Source organism: Lichenostomus cassidix, unplaced genomic scaffold (genome assembly GCF_008360975.1).
Source record: "Lichenostomus cassidix isolate B80296 unplaced genomic scaffold, HeHo_3.0 HiC_scaffold_810, whole genome shotgun sequence".
Lineage (NCBI taxonomy): Eukaryota > Metazoa > Chordata > Aves > Passeriformes > Meliphagidae > Lichenostomus > Lichenostomus cassidix.
In genome coordinates this window covers 1-19,718 of record NW_028147332.1, presented here as the reverse complement: position 1 = coordinate 19,718, position 19,718 = coordinate 1, and the positions used below count along the sequence as shown (strand labels likewise).

Genomic DNA, 19,718 nt, shown 5'->3' with positions numbered 1-19,718 from the left:
GGGTGGAGTTTGGGATTTGGGGTCTCAGGGTGAGATTTGAGGTCTCAGGGGGCGATTTGGGGTCTGAGGGTTAGATTTGGGATTTGGGATCTCAGAGTGGGATTTGGGGTCTGAGGTTGGGGCTGGGACTTGGGGTCTGAGGGTAGGAGTGGAATTTTGGATTTGGGATTTGGGGTTTGAAGGTAGGATTTGGGATTTGGGGTCTCAGAGTGGGATTTGGAGTCTCAGGGATTTGGGGTCTCAGGGTGGGGCTGGGATTTGGGGTCTGAAGGTGGGATTTGGGATTAGGGATCTGGGGGTGGGATTTGGGTCTGAGGGTCAGATTTGGGATTTGGGGTCAGGGGGCAACACCCCAAAAATACCCCTGGGGGGGTGGGATTTGGGGTCTGAAGGTGGAATTTGGGGTCTCAGGGTGAGATTTGGGATTTGGGGTCGGGGGGCAGCACCCCAGAAATAGGATAGGGGGTTTTGGGATTTGGGATTTGAGATTTGGGATTTGGGGCTTGGGGTCAGGGGGCAGCACCCCAAAAATACCGCAGGGGGGCCTGGGGTTTGGGATTTGGGGTCTCAGGGTGGAATTTGAGATTGGGGATTTGGGATTGTTTGGAATTCGGGATTCGGGGTCTCAGGGATTCGGGATTTAGGATTTGAGATTTGGGATTGGGGATTTGGGGTCTGGGGCTGGGATTTGGGATTTGGGGTCTGAGGGTGGGATTTGGAATTCGGGATTCGGGGTCTCAGGGATTTAGGATTTGAGATTCGGGATTATTTGGGATTGGGGATTCGGGGTCTGGGATTTGGGATGATTTGGGATTTGGGATGATTTGGGATTTGGGATTTGGGATGATTTGGGATTTGGGATTATTTAGGATTTGGGATTTGGGATTTGGGATGATTTGGGATTCAGGATTTGGGATTTTTTGGGATTTGGGATTTGGGATGGTTTGGGATTTGGGATTTGGGATGATTTGGGATTTGGGATGATTTAGGATTTGGGATTTTTCCCCCCAGGGCGAGAAGCTGGCAGGGTTCGATGTTCTGTACCACAACATGAAGCACGGCCAGATCAACACCAAGGAGCTCGCCGACTTCGTGAGGGAGAGGTACCAAAGAGTGTCCCCAAAATCACTGAGAATGTCCCCAAACCCCTGAGAGTGTCCCCAAATCCCCCTAGGATGTCCCCAAATCCCCTGAAGATGTCCCCAAACCCCTGAAGATGTCCCCAAACCCCCTGAGAATGTCCCCAAACCCCCCTAGGATGTCCCCAAATCCCCCTGAGAATGTCCCCAAACCCCCTGTGGGATCCCCAAAACCCCCGAGAATGTCCCCAAAACCCCCTGAAGATGTCCCCAAATCCCCAGAAGATGTCCCCAAACCCCTGAGAATGTCCCCAGACCCCTGAGTGTGTCCCCAAAACCCTGAGAATGTCCCCAGAACCCTGGGATCCCTCAAACCCCAAAGATGTCCCCAAACCCCTGAAGATGTCCCAAACCCCCTGAGAATGTCCCCAAACCCCTGAGGATGTCCCCAAACCCCCTGACAATGTCCCCAAACCCCCTGACAATGTCCCCAAACCCCATCCCCGCTGTCCCCAGGGCCACCATCGAGGAGAACTATGCCAAGGCCATGGCCAAGCTGTCCAAGATGGCCACCAACGGCACCCAGCTGGGGTAGGTGACAGCGCCAGCTCCGCCTTGGGGACAACCTGGGGACACTGTGGGGACAACTGTCACCCTGCCGGCTGTCCCCTGGCAGGAGGTTCGCCCCGCTGTGGGAGGTGTTCCAGTCTGGGGACACTGTGGGGACAGCTGTCACCCTGCCGGCTGTCCCTGTGGGAGGTGTCCCAATCTGGGGACACTCTGGGGACACTGTAGGGACACTGTCACCCTCCCGGCTGTCCCCTGTGGGAGGTGTTCCAGTCTGGGGACAATCTGGGGACAACTGTCACCCTGCCGGCTGTCCCTGTGGGAGGTGTTCCAGTCTGGGGACACTGTGGGGACACTGTGGGGACACTGTGGGGACAATGTCACCCCACAGGACGTTCGCCCTGCTGTGGGAGGTGTTCCAGTCTGGGGACACTCTAGGGACACTGTGGGGACACTGTGGGGACAATGTCACCATCCCAGCTGTCCCCACAGGACGTTCGCCCCGCTGTGGGAGGTGTCCCAATCAGGGGACACTCTGGGGACACTCTGGGGACACTCCGGGGACAACTGTCACCCTGCCAGCTGTCCCCTGGCAGGACGTTCGCCCCGCTGTGGGAGGTGTCCCAGTCTGGGGACAATCTGGGGACACTGTGGGGACAGCTGTCACCCTCCCAGCTGTCCCCTGGCAGGACATTTGCACCGCTGTGGGAGGTGTTCCAGGTGACACTCTGGGGACAATGTCACCATCCCGGCTGTCCCCACAGGGCGTTCGCCCTGCTGTGGGAGGTGTTCCAATCTGGGGACACTGGGGACAACTGTCACCCTGCCAGCTGTCCCTATGGGAGGTGTTCCAATCTGGGGACACTGTGGGGACACTCTGGGGACAATGTCACCCTTCCGGCTGTCCCCACAGGACGTTCGCCCCGCTGTGGGAGGTGTTCCACTCTGGGGACACTGTGGGGACACTGTGGGGACACTGTGGGGACACTGTGGGGACAATGTCACCCTCCCGGCTGTCCCCACAGGACATTTGCCCCGCTGTGGGAGGTGTTCCAGTCTGGGGACAATCTGGGGACAACTGTCACCCTCCCAGCGACATTTGCCCTGCTGTGGGAGGTGTTCCACTCTGGGGACACTGTGGGGACACTGTCACCCTGCTGACTGTCCCCGCAGGACGTTCGCCCCGCTGTGGGAGGTGTTCCAGTCTGGGGACACTCTGGGGACAATCTGGGGACAACTGTCACCCTGCCAGCTGTCCCTGTGGGAGGTGTTCCAGTCTGGGGACAATGTCACCATCCCGGCTGTCCCCGCAGGACATTCGCCCCGCTGTGGGAGGTGTCCCAATCTGGGGACAATCTGGGGACAATGTCACCCTCCCAGCGACATTTGCCCTGCTGTGGGAGGTGTCCCAGTCTGGGGACACTCTGGGGACACTGTGGGGACACTCTGGTGACAACTGTCACCCTGCCAGCTGTCCCCACAGGACGTTCGCCCCGCTGTGGGAGGTGTTCCAGTCTGGGGACACTCCGGGGACAATGTCACCCTGCTGGCTGTCCCTGTGGGACGTGTTCCAGTCTGGGGACACTGTGGGGACACTGTGGGGACACTGTGGGGACAACTGTCACCCAGCTGTCCCTGTGGGAGGTGTTCCAGTCTGGGGACACTCTGGGGACACTGGGGACACTCTGGGGACACTCTGGTGACACTGTCCCCCTGCTGTCCCCGCAGGACGTTCGCCCCGCTGTGGGAGGTGTTCCAGTCTGGGGACACTGTGGGGACACTGGGGACACTCTGGGGACACTCTGGTGACACTGTCCCCCGGCTGTCCCCGCAGGACGTTCGCCCCGCTGTGGGAGGTGTTCCGGGTGACGTCGGACAAGCTGGCGCTGTGTCACCTGGAGCTGGTGCGGAAGCTGCAGGAGCTGCTCAGGGACATCGCGCGCTACGGCGAGGAGCAGGGACGGGTGCACAGGAAGGTATGGCGGTGTCACCGAGTGTCACCGAGTGTCACCAAGGGTCACCAAATGTCACCAAATGTCATCGAGTGTCACCGGGGGTCATTGGGGGTCATCGGGGTTCAGCGGGGGTCACTGTCACCAAGTGTCACTAGGTGTCACCTGGTGTCCCCAAGTGTCACCGGGGGGTCACTGAGTGTCACTGAGTGTCACTGAGTGTCACTGGGGGTCATCAAATGTCCCCAAGTGTCACTGGCCAGGCCGGGTGTCACCGGGGGTCAGCGGGTGTCACTGTCACCAAGTGTCACTGGGTGTCACCGGGAGTCACTGGGGGTCATGGAGGGTCACTGAGTGTCACCAGGGGTCATCGAGTGTCACCAAGTGTCCCCAAACATCCCTGAGTGTCCCCAAGTGTCCCCAAGCGTGCACAGGAAGGTACGGTGTCACCGGGTGTCACCAAATGTCACCGAATGTCATCGAGGGTCACCAGGGGTCACTGGGGGTCATTGAGTGTCACTGAGGGTCACCGGGTGTCACCGAGGGTCATCGGGGGTCATGGGGGGTCACCAAATGTCACCTGGTGTCACCGAATGTCAGAGGGGGTCACTGAGTGTCACTGAGGGTCACCAAGTGTCACTGGGTGTTCTCGAGTGTCCCCAAGCATCCCCAAGCGTCCCCAAGTGTCACCGAGTGTCACCGAGTGTCACCGAGTGTCACCGGCCAGGCCAGGTGTCACCAAATGTCACCAGGGGTCATCAAGTGTCACCAGGGGTCACTGAGTGTCACTGAGGGTCACCGAGTGTTACTGGGGGTCACCGGGGGTCACCAAGGGTCACTGGGTGTCACCAAGTGTCACCGGGGGTCACCAAGTGTCACCGAGTGTCACCAAGTGTCACCGGGGGTCACCAAGGGTCACCGGGGGTCATCGGGGTTCAGCGGGGGTCACTGTCACCAAGTGTCACTAGGTGTCACCTGGTGTCCCCAGGTGTCACTGGGGGTCACTGAGTGTCACTGAGTGTCACCGGGGGTCGCCAAATGTCCCCAGGTGTCACTGGCCAGGCCGGGTGTCACCAGGGGTCAGCGGGGGTCAGCGGGTGTCACTGTCACCAAGTGTCACCGGGTGTCCCCAGGTGTCACCGGGGGTCACTGAGTGTCACTGAGTGTCACCGGGGGTCGCCAAATGTCCCCAGGTGCCACTGGCCAGGCCGGGTGTCACCGGGGGTCAGCGGGGGTCAGCGGGTGTCACTGGGGGTCACGGAGGGTCACTGAGTGTCACCGGGGGTCATCGAGTGTCACCAAGTGTCCCCAAACATCCCTGAGTGTCCCCGAGTGTCCCCAAGCGTGCACAGGAAGGTACGGTGTCACCGGGTGTCACCAAATGTCACCAAGGGTCACTGGGGGTCACCGGGGGTCACCAAGTGTCACCGAGTGTCACCAAGTGTCACCGAGTGTCACCAAGTGTCACCGGGGGTCACCAAATGTCACTGAGGGTCACTGAGTGTCACCGGGCATCTCCACGCATCCCCCAGTGTCACCGGGGGTCACTGTCCCCAAGTGTCACTGAGTGTCACCAAGTGTCAGCGGGTGTCACTGAGGGTCAGCGGGGGTCACCAAATGTCACTGAGTGTCACCAAGTGTCACCAAGTGTCACCGGGGGTCATTGAGGGTCACTGAGGGTCAGCGGGGGTCACCAAATGTCACCTGGTGTCACCGAATGTCAGAGGGGGTCACTGAGTGTCACTGAGGGTCACCAAGTGTCACTGGGTGTTCTCGAGTGTCCCCAAGTGTCCCCAAGCGTCCCCAAGTGTCACCGAGTGTCACCGAGTGTCACCGGCCAGGCCAGGTGTCACCAAATGTCACCGGGGGTCATCAAGTGTCACCGGGTGTCACCAGGGGTCACTGAGTGTCACTGAGGGTCACCGAGTGTTACTGGGGGTCACCAGGGGTCACCAAGGGTCACTGGGTGTCACCAAGTGTCACCGGGGGTCACCAAGGGTCACTGGGTGTCACCAAGTGTCACCAAGTGTCACCGAGTGTCACCGAGTGTCACCGAGTGTCACCGAGTGCCACCAAATGTCACCGGGGGCCATCGGGGGTCAGCGGGGGTCAGCGGGTGTCACTGTCACCAAGTGTCACTAGGTGTCACCTGGTGTCCCCAAGTGTCACCGGGGGTCACTGAGTGTCACTGAGTGTCACCGGGGGTCACCAAATGTCCCCAGGTGTCACTGGCCAGGCCGGGTGTCACCAGGGGTCAGCGGGGGTCAGCGGGTGTCACTGTCACCAAGTATCACCGGGTGTCACTGAGGGTCACTGGGGGTCACGGAGGGTCACTGAGGGTCACCGGGGGTCGCCAAATGTCCCCAGGTGCCACTGGCCAGGCCGGGTGTCACCGGGGGTCAGCGGGGGTCACTGGGGGTCATCGAGTGTCACCAAATGTCCCCAAACATCCCTGAGTGTCCCCGAGTGTCCCCAAGCGTGCACAGGAAGGTACGGTGTCACCGGGTGTCACCAAGTGTCACCAAATGTCATCGAGGGTCACCGGGGGTCACCAAGTGTCACCGAGTGTCACCGGGGGTCATAGAGTGTCACTGAGTGTCAGCGAGGGTCACCGGGGGTCACCAGGTGTCACCAAGGGTCACCGGGGGTCATAGAGTGTCCCCAAGCATCACCAAGAGTCCCCAAGCGTCCCTGAGTGTCACTGGCCAGGCCGAGTGTCACCGGGTGTCACCGAGGGTCACTGAGTGCCACCAGGGGTCATTGGGTGTCACTGGGGGTCACCAAGTGTCACTGGGGCTCACCGAGGGTCAGCAGGTGTCACCAAGAGTCCCCAAGTAACCCCCAGTGTCACCGGGTGTCACTGTCACCAAGTGTCACTGGGTGTCACCAGGGGTCACCAAGCGTCCCTGAGTGTCCCCAAGTGTCCCCAAGTGTCACTGAGTGTCACAAGTGTCACTGGGGGTCACCGGGTGTCACCAGGAGTCACCAAATGTCACTGAGGGTCACCGAGTGTCACCAAGGGTCAACGAGTCCCCGAGCATCCCCGAGTATCCCTGAATGTCACTGAGTGTCCCTGAGTGTCACCGAGCATCCCTGTGCATCCCCAAGTGTCCCCAGGTGTCCCCGAGTCTCCCCAAGCATACTCGAGTGTCCCCCAGTGTCACTGGGTGTCCCCAAGCATCCCCAAGTGTCCCCAATCATCCCCAAGTGTTCCCAATCATCCCCAAGCATCCCTGAGCATCCCCAATGTCCCCAAGCGTCCCCAAGTGTCCCCAAGCTTCCCCAATGTCCCCAAGCATCCCCAAGCATCCCCACCCACCCTGGTGACACGGCTGTCCCCGCAGTCCAAGGAGGAGGTGGCAGGGACACTGGCGGCTGTCCAGCTGCTGCAGGGGGTGACACCCTGGTGACACCCTGGTGACACGGCTGTCCCCGCAGTCCAAGGAGGAGGTGGCAGGGACACTGGCGGCTGTCCAGCTGCTGCAGGGGGTGACACAGCTGCTGCCCAAGTCCAGGGACAGCTACCACAGCAAGTGCCACGAGTACGAGCGGCTGCGCCGGGAGGCCACCAGCCAGAAGGACATCGACAAGGTGACACCTCCCTGTGGGCACTGTCACCTCCCTGGGGTCGTTGTCACGTCCCCATGGTCACTGTCACCTCCCCATGGTCACTGTCCCCTCGTAGTGGTTCTGTTACTCTGCCCTGTCACCTCCCCAGGGTCACTGTCACCTCCCCATGGTCATTGTCACCTCCCCATGGTCACTGTCACCTCCCCATGGTCATTGTCACGTCCCTGTGGTCACTGTCACCTCCCTCTGAGTGGTCATTGTCACCCCCCCATGGTCACTGTCCCCTTCCCATGGTCATTGTCACCTCCCCATGGTCACTGTCCCCTTCCCATGGTCATTGTCACCTCTCCGGGGTCACTGTCACCTCCCTCAGTGGTCCCTGTGCACTCGCAGTGGTTCTGTTCCTCCTCACTGTCCCCTCCCCATGGTCACTGTCACCTCCCCATGGTCACTGTCACCTCCCCATGGTCATTGTCACCTCCCCGCGGTGGGAGGATTCAGTGACAGGTCACTGTCACCTCCCCACATTTGTCACCCTGCTGGGCTCTGTCTCTCCTGGCCCTGGCTTGGTGGTGCCTGAGTGGCCCTTGGTGGCCCCTGTCACTGGTCCCCATGGTCACTGTCACCCCTCTCAGTGGTCCTTGTCACCCCCCCATGGTCCCCTGTCTGTCCCCTGGCCCCTGGCTGTCCCCTGTGCCCTTATTGACAATCTCTGTCTGTCCCCTGTCTGTCCCCATGCTGTCCCCTGGCTGTCCCTGTCTGTCCCCATGCTGTCCCCTGTCTGTCCCCGGCTGTCCCTGTCTGTCCCCTGTCTATCCCCATGCTGTCCCCATGCTGTCCCCGGCTGTCCCCTGTCCCCTTACTGATGATCTCTGTCCCCTCTGTCCCCATGCTGTCCCCATGCTGTCCCCGGCTGTCCCCTGTCCCCTTACTGATGATCTCTGTCCCCTCTCTCCCCATGCTGTCCCCACGCTGTCCCCTGTCTGTCCCCATGCTGTCCCCTGTCCCCTTACTGACGATCTCTGTCTGTCCCCTGGCTGTGCCCTGGCTGTCCCCTGTCCCCTTACTGATGATCTCTGTCCCCTCTGTCCCCATGCTGTCCCCATGCTGTCCCCGGCTGTCCCCTGTCCCCTTACTGACGATCCCCGTCTGTCCCCACGCTGTCCCCATGCTGTCCCCATGCTGTCCCCACGCTGTCCCCTGTCTGTCCCCCGGCTGTCCCCTGTCCCCTTACTGACAATCCCTGTCTGTCCTCACGCTGTCCCCATGCTGTCCCTGTCTGTCCCCATGCTGTCCCCACGCTGTCCCCTGTCTGTCCCCATGCTGTCCCCATGCTGTCCCCACGCTGTCCCCACGCTGTCCCTGTCTGTCCCCACGCTGTCCCCACGCTGTCCCCACGCTGTCCCCACGCTGTCCCCACGCTGTCCCTGTCTGTCCCCACGCTGTCCCCACGCTGTCCCCACGCTGTCCCCACGCTGTCCCCGTGGCGGTGGCGCAGGCGGAGCTCAAGTCCCGGAAGGCGGGCGAGGCGCTGCGCAGAGCCGTGGAGAAGTACAACGCTGCCCGAGCTGACTTCGAGCAGCGCATGCTGGACTCGGCCGTGGTGCGAACTGCGGGGGATCTGGGATGGGGTGGGGTTTGGGGTGGGATTTGGGGTGGGGTGGGATTTGGGATGGGATGGGGTGGGATTTGGGATGTGATGGGATCTGGGATGGGATCTGGGATGGGATCTGGGCAGGGATGTGATTTGGGATGCAATCTGGGAAAGGATGGGCAATGATAGGATGTGGGATGGGGTGGGATCTGGGATGGGATGGGATCTGGGATGGGATTTGGGATGCAATCTGGGAAGGGATCGGCAATGATAGGATGTGGGATGGGATGGGATCTGGGACGGGATGGGATCTGGGATGAGGTGGGATTTAGGATGGGGTGGGGTGGGATCTGGGACGGGATGGGATCTGGGATGGGATGGGATGGGATTTGGGATGGGATGGGATCTGGGACAGGATCTGGGAAGGGATGGGCAATGATAAGATTTGAGATGGGGTGGGATCTGGGATGGGGTGGGATTTGGGATTTGGGATGGGATCTGGGATTTGGGATGGGATGGGATTTGGGATGGGATGGGGTGGGATTTGGGATGGGCAGGGGTGGGATTTGGGATGGGATCTGGACAGGGATGGGCAGGGATGGGATTTGGGATGGGGTGGGATCTGGGATGGGATGGGATCTGGGATGGGATCTGGGATGGGATCTGGGATGGGATCTGGGATGGGATCTGGTCAGGGATGTGATTTGGGACAGGATCTGGGAAGGGATGGGCAATGATAGGATTTGGGATGGGGTGGGATCTGGGATGGGATCTGAGATCTGGGATGGGATGGGAGCTGGGATGGGATGGGATGGGATCTGGGATGGGATTTGGGATAGGATTTGGGAAGGGATTTGGGATGGGATGGGCACTGATGGGATTTGGGAAGGGATGGGATCTGGGAAGGGATGGGATGGGAACCACTGGGATTTGGTATGGGATCTGGGATGGGATTTGGGAAGGGATGGGCAATGATAGGATTTGGGATAGGATTTGGGATGGGGTTTGGGAAGGGATGGGTACTGATGGGATCTGGGATGGGGTAGGAGCTGGGATGGGATCTGGGATGTGGGATGGGGTGGGATCTGGGGTGGGTGGGATCTGGGATGGGGTGGGGTGGGGTGGGATTTGGGATGGGATTGATCTGGGAAGGCATGGGCACCGATGGGATGTGGGAAGGGATCCCATCCCAAACCCTTTTTTTGGACACATCCATCCCATCCCAAACCCTTTTTTTGGACATCCCATCCACCCCAAACCCTTCCCTAAGGACATCCATCCCATCCCAAACCCTTTTTGGGGACATCCCACCCCAAACCCTTTTTTGGGAACATCCCACCCATCCCAAACCCCACTCCATGTCCCTGGGGACACCCCACCCATCCCCAACCCATCCCTGAGGACATTCCATCCATCCCAAACCCTTTTTTGGGAACATCCATCCCATTCCATCCCATCCCATCCCATCCCATCCCATCCCATCCCATCCCATCCCATCCCATCCCAAACCCTTTTTGGGGACATTCCACCCATCCCAAACCCTTTTTTTGGACATCCCACCCACCCCAAACCCTATTTTGGGGACATCCCCCCGTTCCCAACCCCGCTGTCCCCCCGCAGCGTTTCCAGGAGGTGGAGGAAGCTCACCTGCGGCACATGAAGGGTCTCATCGGCTCCTACTCACACTCCGTGGAGGATACCCACGTCCAGATCGGCCAGGTGAGCTCACCTGAGCCCCCCGACATTCCCGATTTTCCCCTTTATTCCACATCCCATTCCCATCTTTCCTTCTTTATTCCACATCCTGTTCCCATTTTTCTCTTTATTCCACATCCCATTCCCATCTTTCCTTCTTTATTCCACATCCTGTTCCCATTTTTCTCTTTATTCCACATCCCATTCCCATTTTTCCCTATTTATTCCACATCCCATTCCTGTTTTCCTCTTTATTCCACATCCCATTCCTGTTTTTTGGGGTTTTTTCCCTCTTTATTCCACATCCCATTCCTGATTTTCCCTCTTTATTCCACATCCCATTCCCATTTTTCTCTTTATTCCACATCCCATTCCTATATTTTGGGGTTTATTCCACATCCCATTCCTGTTTTCCCTCTTTAGTCCATGTCCCATTCCCGGATTTTTGGTTTTTTCCCCTCTTTATTCCACATCCCCTTCCTGTTTCTCCCTCTTTATTCCACATCCCATTCACATTTTTCTCTTTATTCCACATCCCATTCCTGCTTTTCCCTCTTTATTCCACATCCCATTCCCATTTTTTGGGTTTTTTCCCCCTTTATTCCGCATCCCATTCCCGTTTTTGGGGTTTTCTCCCTCTTTACTCCATGTCCCATTTCTGCTTTTTCCCTCTTTATCCCACATCCCATTCCCATTTTTCTCTTTATTCCACATCCCATTCCCATTTTTCCCTCTTTATTCCACATCCCATTCCTGTTTTCCCTCTTTATTCCACATCCAATTCCTGTTTTTTGGGGTTTTTTCCCTCTTTATTCCACATCCCATTCCCACCTTTCCCTCTTTATTCCACATCCCATTCCTGGTTTTGGGGTTTTTTTCCCTCTTTATTCCACATCCCATTCCTGTTTCTCCCTCTTTATTCCACATTCTATTCCCATTTTTCTCTTTATTCCACATCCCATTCCTGATTTTCCCTCTTAATTCCACATCCCATTCCCAGTTTTTGAGGGTTTTCCCTCTTTATTCCACATCCCATTCCTGATTTTCCCTCTTTATTCTACATCCCATTCCCAGTGTTTGGGGTTTTTCCCTCTTTATTCCACATCCCATTCCTGTTTTCCTCTTTATTCCACATCCAATTCCTGTTTTTTGGGGTTTTTTCCCTCTTTATTCCACATCCCATTCCTGTTTTTCCCTCTTTATTCCACATCCCATTCCCAGTTTTTGGGGTTTATTCCACATCCCATTCCTGGTTTTTTGGGTTTTTTTCCCTCTTTATTCCACATCCCATTCCCATTTTTCCCTGTTTATTCCACATCCCATTCCTGTTTTCCTCTTTATTCCACATCCAATTCCTGTTTTTTTGGGGGTTTTTCCCTCTTCATTCCACATCCCATTCCTGATTTTCTCTTTATTCCACATCCCATTCCCATATTTTGGGGTTTATTCCACATCCCATTCCTGTTTTTTTGGTTTTTTTTCCCTCTATTCCACATCCCATTCCTGATTTTCCCTCTTTATTCCACATCCCATTCCTGATTTTCTCTTTATTCCACATCCCATTCCCATATTTTGGGGTTTATTCCACATCCCATTCCTGGTTTTCCCTCTTTATTCCACATCCCATTCCCAGTTTTTGGGGTTTATATCACATCCCATTTCTGGCTTTTTGGGGTTTTCTTCCTCTTTACTCCATGTCCCATTCCTGTTTTTCCCTCTTTGTTCCACGTCCCATTTCTGGTTTTTTGGGGTTTTTTCCCTCTTTATTCCACATCCCATTCCCACCTTTCTCTCTTTATTCGACGTCCCATTCCCACCTTTCCTTTCCCTCTTTATTCCACATCCCATTCCCGGTTTTTGGGGTTTATTCCACATCCCATTTCTGGTTTTTTGGGGTTTTTTCCTGTTTATTCCACATCCCATTCCTGATTTTCCCTCTTTATTCCCCATCCCATTCCCCTTTTTTTTGGTTTTTTTCCTCTTCATTCCACATCCAATTCCTGGTTTTGGGGTTTTTCCCCTTTATTCCCCATCCCATTCCCATTTTTTTGGGGTTTTCCCCCTTCATTCCCGATCCCATTCCCCTTTTTTGGGGTTTTTTCACATCCCATTCCCGTTTTTGGGGTTTTCCCTGTTCATTCCCGATCCCATTCCCATTTTTTTGGGGTTTTCCCCCTTCATTCCCGATCCCATTCCCATTTTTTTGGAGTTTTCCCCCTTCATTCCCCATCCCATTCCCCTTTTTTTGGGGTTTTTTTCACATCCCATTCCCATTTTGGGGTTTTTCCCCTTCATTCCCCATCCCATTCCCATTTTTAGGGTTTTTTCCCCCTTCATTCCCCATTCCATTCCCGTTTTTTGGGATTTTCCCTCTTCATTCCCCATCCCATTCCCATTTTTTTGGGGTTTCCCCCGTTCATTCCCGATCCCATTCCCAATTTTTGGGGTTTTCCCCTCAGGTGCACGAGGAGTTCAAGCAGAACGTGGAGAACATCGGCACCGAGATGCTGCTGCGCCGCTTCGCCGAGAGCAAGGGGACGGGCAGAGAGCGGCCGGGTGAGATCCCAAACCATCCCAAATAACCATCCCAAAGGATCCTGGAGCATCCCAAATGATCCCAAATGATCCCAAACCATCCCAAACCATCCCAAATCATCCCAAACCATCCCAAACCATCCCAAAGGATCCTAAACCATCCTAAACCATCCCAAACCATCCCAAACCATCCCAAATGATCCCAAACCATCCCAAATGATCCCAAAGGATCCCGGAGCATCCCAAATGATCCCAAATGATCCCAAACCATCCTAAATCATCCCAAATCATCCCAAATAACCATCCCAAACCATCCTAAATCATCCCAAACCATCCCAAACCATCCCAAACCATCCCAAAGGATCCCAAATCATCCCAAATGATCCCAAATCATCCCAAACAATCCCAAACCATCCCAAATCATCCCAAACCATCCCAAAGGATCCCAAATAACCATCCTAAATCATCCCAAATGATCCCAAACCATCCCAAATAACCATCCCAAAACATCCCAAAGGATCCCAAACCATCCCAAACCATCCTAAATCATCCCAAACCATCCCAAAGGATCCCAAATCATCCTAAATCATCCCAAACTATCCCAAATAATCCCAAATCATCCCAAACCATCTCAAAGGATCCCAAAGGATCCCAAATCATCCCAAAGGATCCCAAACCATCCCAAACGATCTCAAACCATCCCAAACCATCCCAAAGGATCCCAAATCATCCCAAACCATCCCAAATTATCCCAAATGATCCTGGTTAATCCCAAACAATCCTGGCTGATCCCAAACGATCCCAAATGATCCCAAACGATCCCAAACAATCCCAAACAATCCCAAACAATCCAGTCTGAACCCAAATGATCCCAAAGGATCCTAAACTATCCTGGCTGATCCCAAACAATCCCAAATGATCCCAAATGATCCTGGCTGATCCCAAACTATACCAAATTATCCCAAATGATCCCAAACAACCCCAAATGATGCCAAATGATCCAGACTGGACCCAAATGATCCCAAATGATCCCAAATGATCCCAAACTATCCTGGAAGATCCCAAATGATTTCAAACTATCCTGACTGATCCCAAATGATCCAGACTGATCCCAAATGATCCAAAATGATCCCAAACTATCTTGAAGGATCCCAAACGATCCCAAATGATCCAGACTGAACCCAAATGATCCCAAATGGTAATGGCTGATCCCAAATGATCCCGGCTGATCCCAAACAATCCCAGCTGATTTCAAACGATCCCAAATGACCCCAAATTATCCCAGCTGATCTTGACTGATCCCAGCTGATCCCAAACAATGCCAGTTGATCCCAAATGATCCTAAATTATCCCAAACTATCCCAGCTGATCCCAAACTATCCCAAACCATCCCGGTTGATCCCAGCTGATCCCAAATCATCCTGGCTGGTCCCAAATTATCCCAAATGATCCCAGCTGATCCCAAACGATCCTGGCTGATCCCAAAGGATCCCAAACGTTCCTGGCTGATCCCAAACAATCCCAAATCATCCTGGCTGATCCCAAATGATCCCAAACGTTCCTGGCTGATCCCAAACGATCCCAAACGTTCCTGGCTGATCCCAAACGATCTCACCTGATCCCAAATGATCCCAAACCACCCCAAACAATCCCAAACGATCCCAAATCATCCTGGCTGATCCCAAATGCTCCTGGCTGATCCCAAACGATCCCAAACGTTCCTGGCTGATCCCAAACGATCCCAAACGTTCCTGGCTGATCCCAAATGATCCCAAACCATCCTGGCTGATCCCAAACGATCCTGGCTGATCCCAAATGATCCCAAACGTTCCTGGCTGATCCCAAACGATCCCAAATCATCCTGGCTGATCCCAAATCATCCTGGCTGATCCCAAACGATCCCAAATCATCCTGGCTGATCCCAAACGATCCCAAACGACCCCAAACAATCCCAAACGATCCCAAACGTTCCTGGCTGATCCCAAACGATCTCACCTGATCCCAAATGATCCCAAACGACCCCAAACAATCCCAAACGACCCCCCAACCCTCCCGGCTGACCCCTGCTCCCTCTCCCCCCGGCAGGAGCTCTGGATTTCGACGAGTACCGGCTGGCTCCGGCGCAGGAAGGCAAGTACGTCTGCGGGGCGCCGGGAGCGCCGGGCCGGCCGGGCTGTCCCTGACCCCTGCTGACCTCCCCAGGAGCCAAGAGGAGCCGCAGCAAAGCCTTCCGGATCCCGGGGCTGAGCCGCAAGGAGCGCGAGAGGGACGCGGGGTGAGGGATACGGGATGGGATTGCTGCGGGATCCCAGGAATTCAGGATCCTATATCCCTGAATTCCCACATCTTATATCCTTGAATTCCTGCATCCTATATCCCTGCATGCCATATTCCTGAATTCCTGCATCCCTGAATTCCTGCATCCCATATCCCAGAATTCCCGCATCCTATATCCCTGAATTCCCATGTCCCTGAATTCCCACATCTAATATCCCTGCATCCCTGAGTTCCCACATCCTATATCCCTGAATTCCTGTATCCTATATCCCTGAATTCCCACATCTCATATCCTTCGATCTCGGAATTCCCACATCCCATATCCCTGAATTCCCATGTCCCTGAATTCCCACATTTTATATCCCTGAATTCCCACATCCTATATACCTGCATCCCCAAATTCCCATATCCCTGAATTCCCACATCTAATATCCCTGCATCCCTGAATTCCCACATCCTGTATCCCTGAATTCCCACATCCTATATCCCTGAATTCCCACATCTCATATCCTTCCATCTCGGAATTCCCACATCCCACATCCCTGAATTTCCATATCCAATATCCCACATCCCCGAATTCCCATATCCCTGAATTCCCACATACCATATCCCTGAATTCCCATATCCCTGAATTCCTGCATCCCTGAATTCCCACATCTCATATCCTTCCATCTCGGAATTCCCACATCCCATATCCCTGAATTTCCGTATCCAATATCCCTGCATCCCCGAATTCCCACATCCCTGAATTCCCACATCCTATATACCTGCATCCCATATCCCTGAATTCCCATATACTTGAATTCCCACATCTAATATCCTCACATCCCTGAATTCCTGCATCCCAAATCCCTGAATTCCCACATCCTGTATCTCTGAATTCCCATATCCCTGAATTCCTGCATCCCTGAATTCCCACATTTTATATCCCTGAGTTCCCACATCCTATATCCCCAAATTCCCATATCCCTGAATTCCCATATACCTGAATTCCCATATCCCCGAATTCCACATCCCTGCATCCCTGAATTCCTGCAACCCATATTCCAGAATTCCCACATCCTATATCCCTGAATTCCCATATCCCTGAATTCCCACATCCCTGAATTCCCACATCTTATATCCCTGAGTTCCCACATCCTATATCTCTGAATTCCCACATCCCTGAATTCCCATATCCCTGAATTCCCACGTCCTATATCCCTGCATCCCATATCCCTGAATTCCCATATCCCTGAATTCCCATATCCCTGAATTCCCATATCCTTGAATTCCCACATCCTACATCCCCAAATTCCCACATCCCCAAATTCCCAAATTCCCACCCCCTTTCCCCACATCCCCACCTGACTCTCCCCCTCTCACTCCCCAGGGAATCTCCGGATAACGACCTGGTGAGCACCCAGCAACCCCCAACCCCTCCACCCCACCCCAAAAACTGGGAACACTGGGAATGTCCCCAACGTGTCCCCACAGAGCTGCCCGGAGGTGGACGAGGACGGATTCACCGTGCGCCCGGACATCGCCCGGAGTATCCTTGGGGACAAAATGGGGGAAAAAGGGAGGGAATTTTCTAGGATGTGACAGGAAATCCCAAAAAAAAAATCGCCTTAAATTGGGGCTCAGGCGAGGAGTATCCTGGGGACAAAACAGGGAAAAAAGGAGGGAATTTTCTAGGATGTGACGGGAAATCCCAAAAAAAAAATCGCCTTAAATTGGGGCTCAGGCGAGGAGTATCCTCAGGGGACAAAACGGGGAAAAAGGGAGGGAATTTTCTAGGATGTGACAGGAAATCCCTGAAAAAAATCGCCTTAAGTGAGGCTCAGGAGAGGAGTATCCTGGGGACAAAATGGGGAAAAAGGGAGGGAATTTTCTAGGATGTGACAGGAAATCCCAAAAAAAATCGGCTTAAATTGGGGCTCAGGCGAGGAGTATCCTGGGGGGACAAAGTGGGGAAAAAGGGAGGGAATTTTCTAGGATGTGACGGGAAATCCTGAAAAAAATCGCCTTAAATTGGGATTCAGGTGAGGAGATTCCTGGGGACAAAGTGGGGAAAAAGGGAGGGAATTTTCTAGGATGTGACGGGAAATCCCAAAAAAAAATCGCCTTAAACTGGGGCTCAGGCGAGGAGTATCCTGGGGACAAAACGGGGGAAAAAGGGAGGGAATTTTCTAGGATGTGACGGGAAATCCCAAAAAAAAAATCACCTTAAATTTGGGCTCAGGCAAAGAGTATCCTGGGGACAAAACGGGGGAAAAAGGGAGGGAATTTTCTAGGATGTGACGGGAAATCCTAAAAAAAAATCACTTTAAATTGGGGCTCAGGTGAGGAGTATCCTGGGGACAAAATGGGGAAAAAGGGAGGGAATTTTCTAGAATGTGACGGGAAATTGCCCCAAAAAATCGCCTTAACGTGGGGCTCAGGCGAGGCGGAGCATCCGGAATGTTCCTCCAGCGATTCCGACTACGACGAGGACGAGCCGCGGAAATTTTTCGTTCACATCAAGCCGGTGCAGCCGCGGGAAGCCGCCGGCAGCGCCGAGGCCACCGTGGAGCAGCTGAAGGCCACCGTGGGAAATCTGATCCTGGCGCCCGGCGTTGGGGTGAGCCTGGGGGGGTTGTGGGGACACCTGGGAGGCTGGCGGGGTGACCTGAGCGTTGTCACCTTGTCTTGCAGGGCACCGTGCGCAGGCAGGCGTCCCGTGAGTGGCACTGCGGGGAGGGGACATTGAGCTTTGGGGGTGTCACAGCCTTCCTGGGACTCTGTCCTTGGGGACAATGCCACCCTTCTGAGCCCCATTCCTTGGGGACATCCCACCCTTCCTGGACCCCTTTTTTTGGGGACATCCCACCGTCCTTAAACCCAATCTTTGGGGACATCCCACCCTCCCTGAGCCCCTTTCCTTGGGGACAATGCCACCCTCCTTCAACCCAATCCTTGGGGACATCAGATTCTTCCTGACAGCCTGTCCTTGGGGATGTCACATCCTTCCTGGGAGCATTCCATTGGGGACATCAGATCCTTCCTAAGACCCTGTCCTTGGGGACAATGCCACCCTTCTGAGCCCCATTCCTTGGGGACACCCCATCATTCCTGGGACCATGACCTTGGGGACATCACATCCTCCTTAAACCCAGTCTTTAGGGACATCCCACCCTCCCTGAGCCCCTTTCCTTGGGGACAATGCCACCCTCCTTCAACCCAATCCCTGGGGACATGCCACCTTTCCTGACCCCCATTCCTTGGGGACATGCCATCCTTCCTGAGTCCCTTCCCTTGGGGACAATGCCACCCTCCCTGACCCCCATTCCTTGGGGACATCCCACCCTCCTTAACCCCACCCCTTGGGGACAATGCCACCCTCCCTGAACCCCATTCCTTGGGGACAATGCCACCCTCCCTGAGCCCCACTCCCTGTCCCCTTGTCACCCCCCTTCCCAAGCCCCCCCAGAGCGTTGGGGTCGCGGTGGCTCGGTGTCCCCTCAGTGCCACCCCTCCGCAGGACACGTGGCACCGCTGCCCCCAGCCTCGAGTGACACCGACCCCGAGGGGACCCTGGCAGCGGGTGAGACCCTCTGGGGGATCTTGGGGACACTGGGTGATGGCCAGGGGTCCTGGCGGGGGGTGGCAGTGGCTGTGGCACCCCCAGCGTGTCCCCTGTCCCCGCAGGTGACACCGCGGGCAGAGGTCTGCCGGTGGCAGCAGTGAACAGGTACGGGATTGGGGTGGCACGGGGTTGTCACCCCTTGTCCTTGGGGTGTCCTGGGGTGGCTGCTGACCCCCTCTCTGTCCCCCTTGAGGTGTCCTGGGGTGGCTGCTGACCCCCTCTCTGTCCCCCTTGAGGTGTCCTGGGTGGCTGCTGACCCCCTCTCTGTCCCCCTTGAGGTGTCCTGGGGTGGCTGCTGACCCCCACTGTGTCCCCTCTGTCCTTGAGGTGTCCTGGGTGGCTGCTGACCCCCTCTCTGTCCCCTCTCTGTCCCCTCTGTCCTTGAGGTGTCCTGGGTGGCTGCTGACCCCCTCTCTGTCCCCTCACTGTCCCCCTTGTCCTTGAGGTGTCCTGGGTGGCTGCTGACCCCCTTTCTGTCCCCTCTCTGTCCCCTCTCTGTCCTTGAGGTGTCCTGGGTGGGTGCTGACCCCTCTCTGTCCCCTCACTGTCCCCCTTGTCCTTGAGGTGTCCTGGGTGGCTGCTGACCCCCTCTCTGTCCCCTTTCTGTCCCCCTTGAGGTGTCCTGGGTGGCTGCTGACCCCCACTGTGTCCCCTCACTGTCCCCTCTCTGTCCCCCCTTTTCCTTGAAGTGTCCTGGCTGGGTGCTGACCCCCTCTCTGTCCCCCTTGAGGTGTCCTGGGTGGCTGCTGACCCCCCTCTGTCCCCTCACTGTCCCCCTTGTCCTTGAGGTGTCCTGGGGTGCCTGCTGACCCCCTCTGTCCCCTCTGTCCTTGAGGTGTCCT

General features: G+C 55.6%; 1 protein-coding gene across 1 annotated transcript; it reads left to right on the top strand.

Annotated features, from left to right (window-relative positions):
- Window positions 1–983: 983 nt before the first annotated feature.
- On the top strand, window positions 984–18,981 carry LOC146423386 (F-BAR domain only protein 1-like; the record flags this gene model as incomplete). Its single annotated transcript, XM_085044819.1, has 15 exons — window positions 984–1,103; window positions 1,596–1,670; window positions 3,481–3,622; window positions 7,037–7,189; window positions 8,667–8,771; window positions 10,383–10,481; window positions 12,917–13,013; window positions 15,078–15,122; window positions 15,195–15,267; window positions 16,642–16,663; window positions 16,746–16,800; window positions 17,693–17,871; window positions 17,946–17,970; window positions 18,772–18,834; window positions 18,939–18,981. Coding segments are annotated over exons 1-15 (1,229 nt in total), but the record flags the coding sequence as incomplete, so codon positions are not given.
- Between the last annotated feature and the right edge of the window lie 737 nt (window positions 18,982–19,718).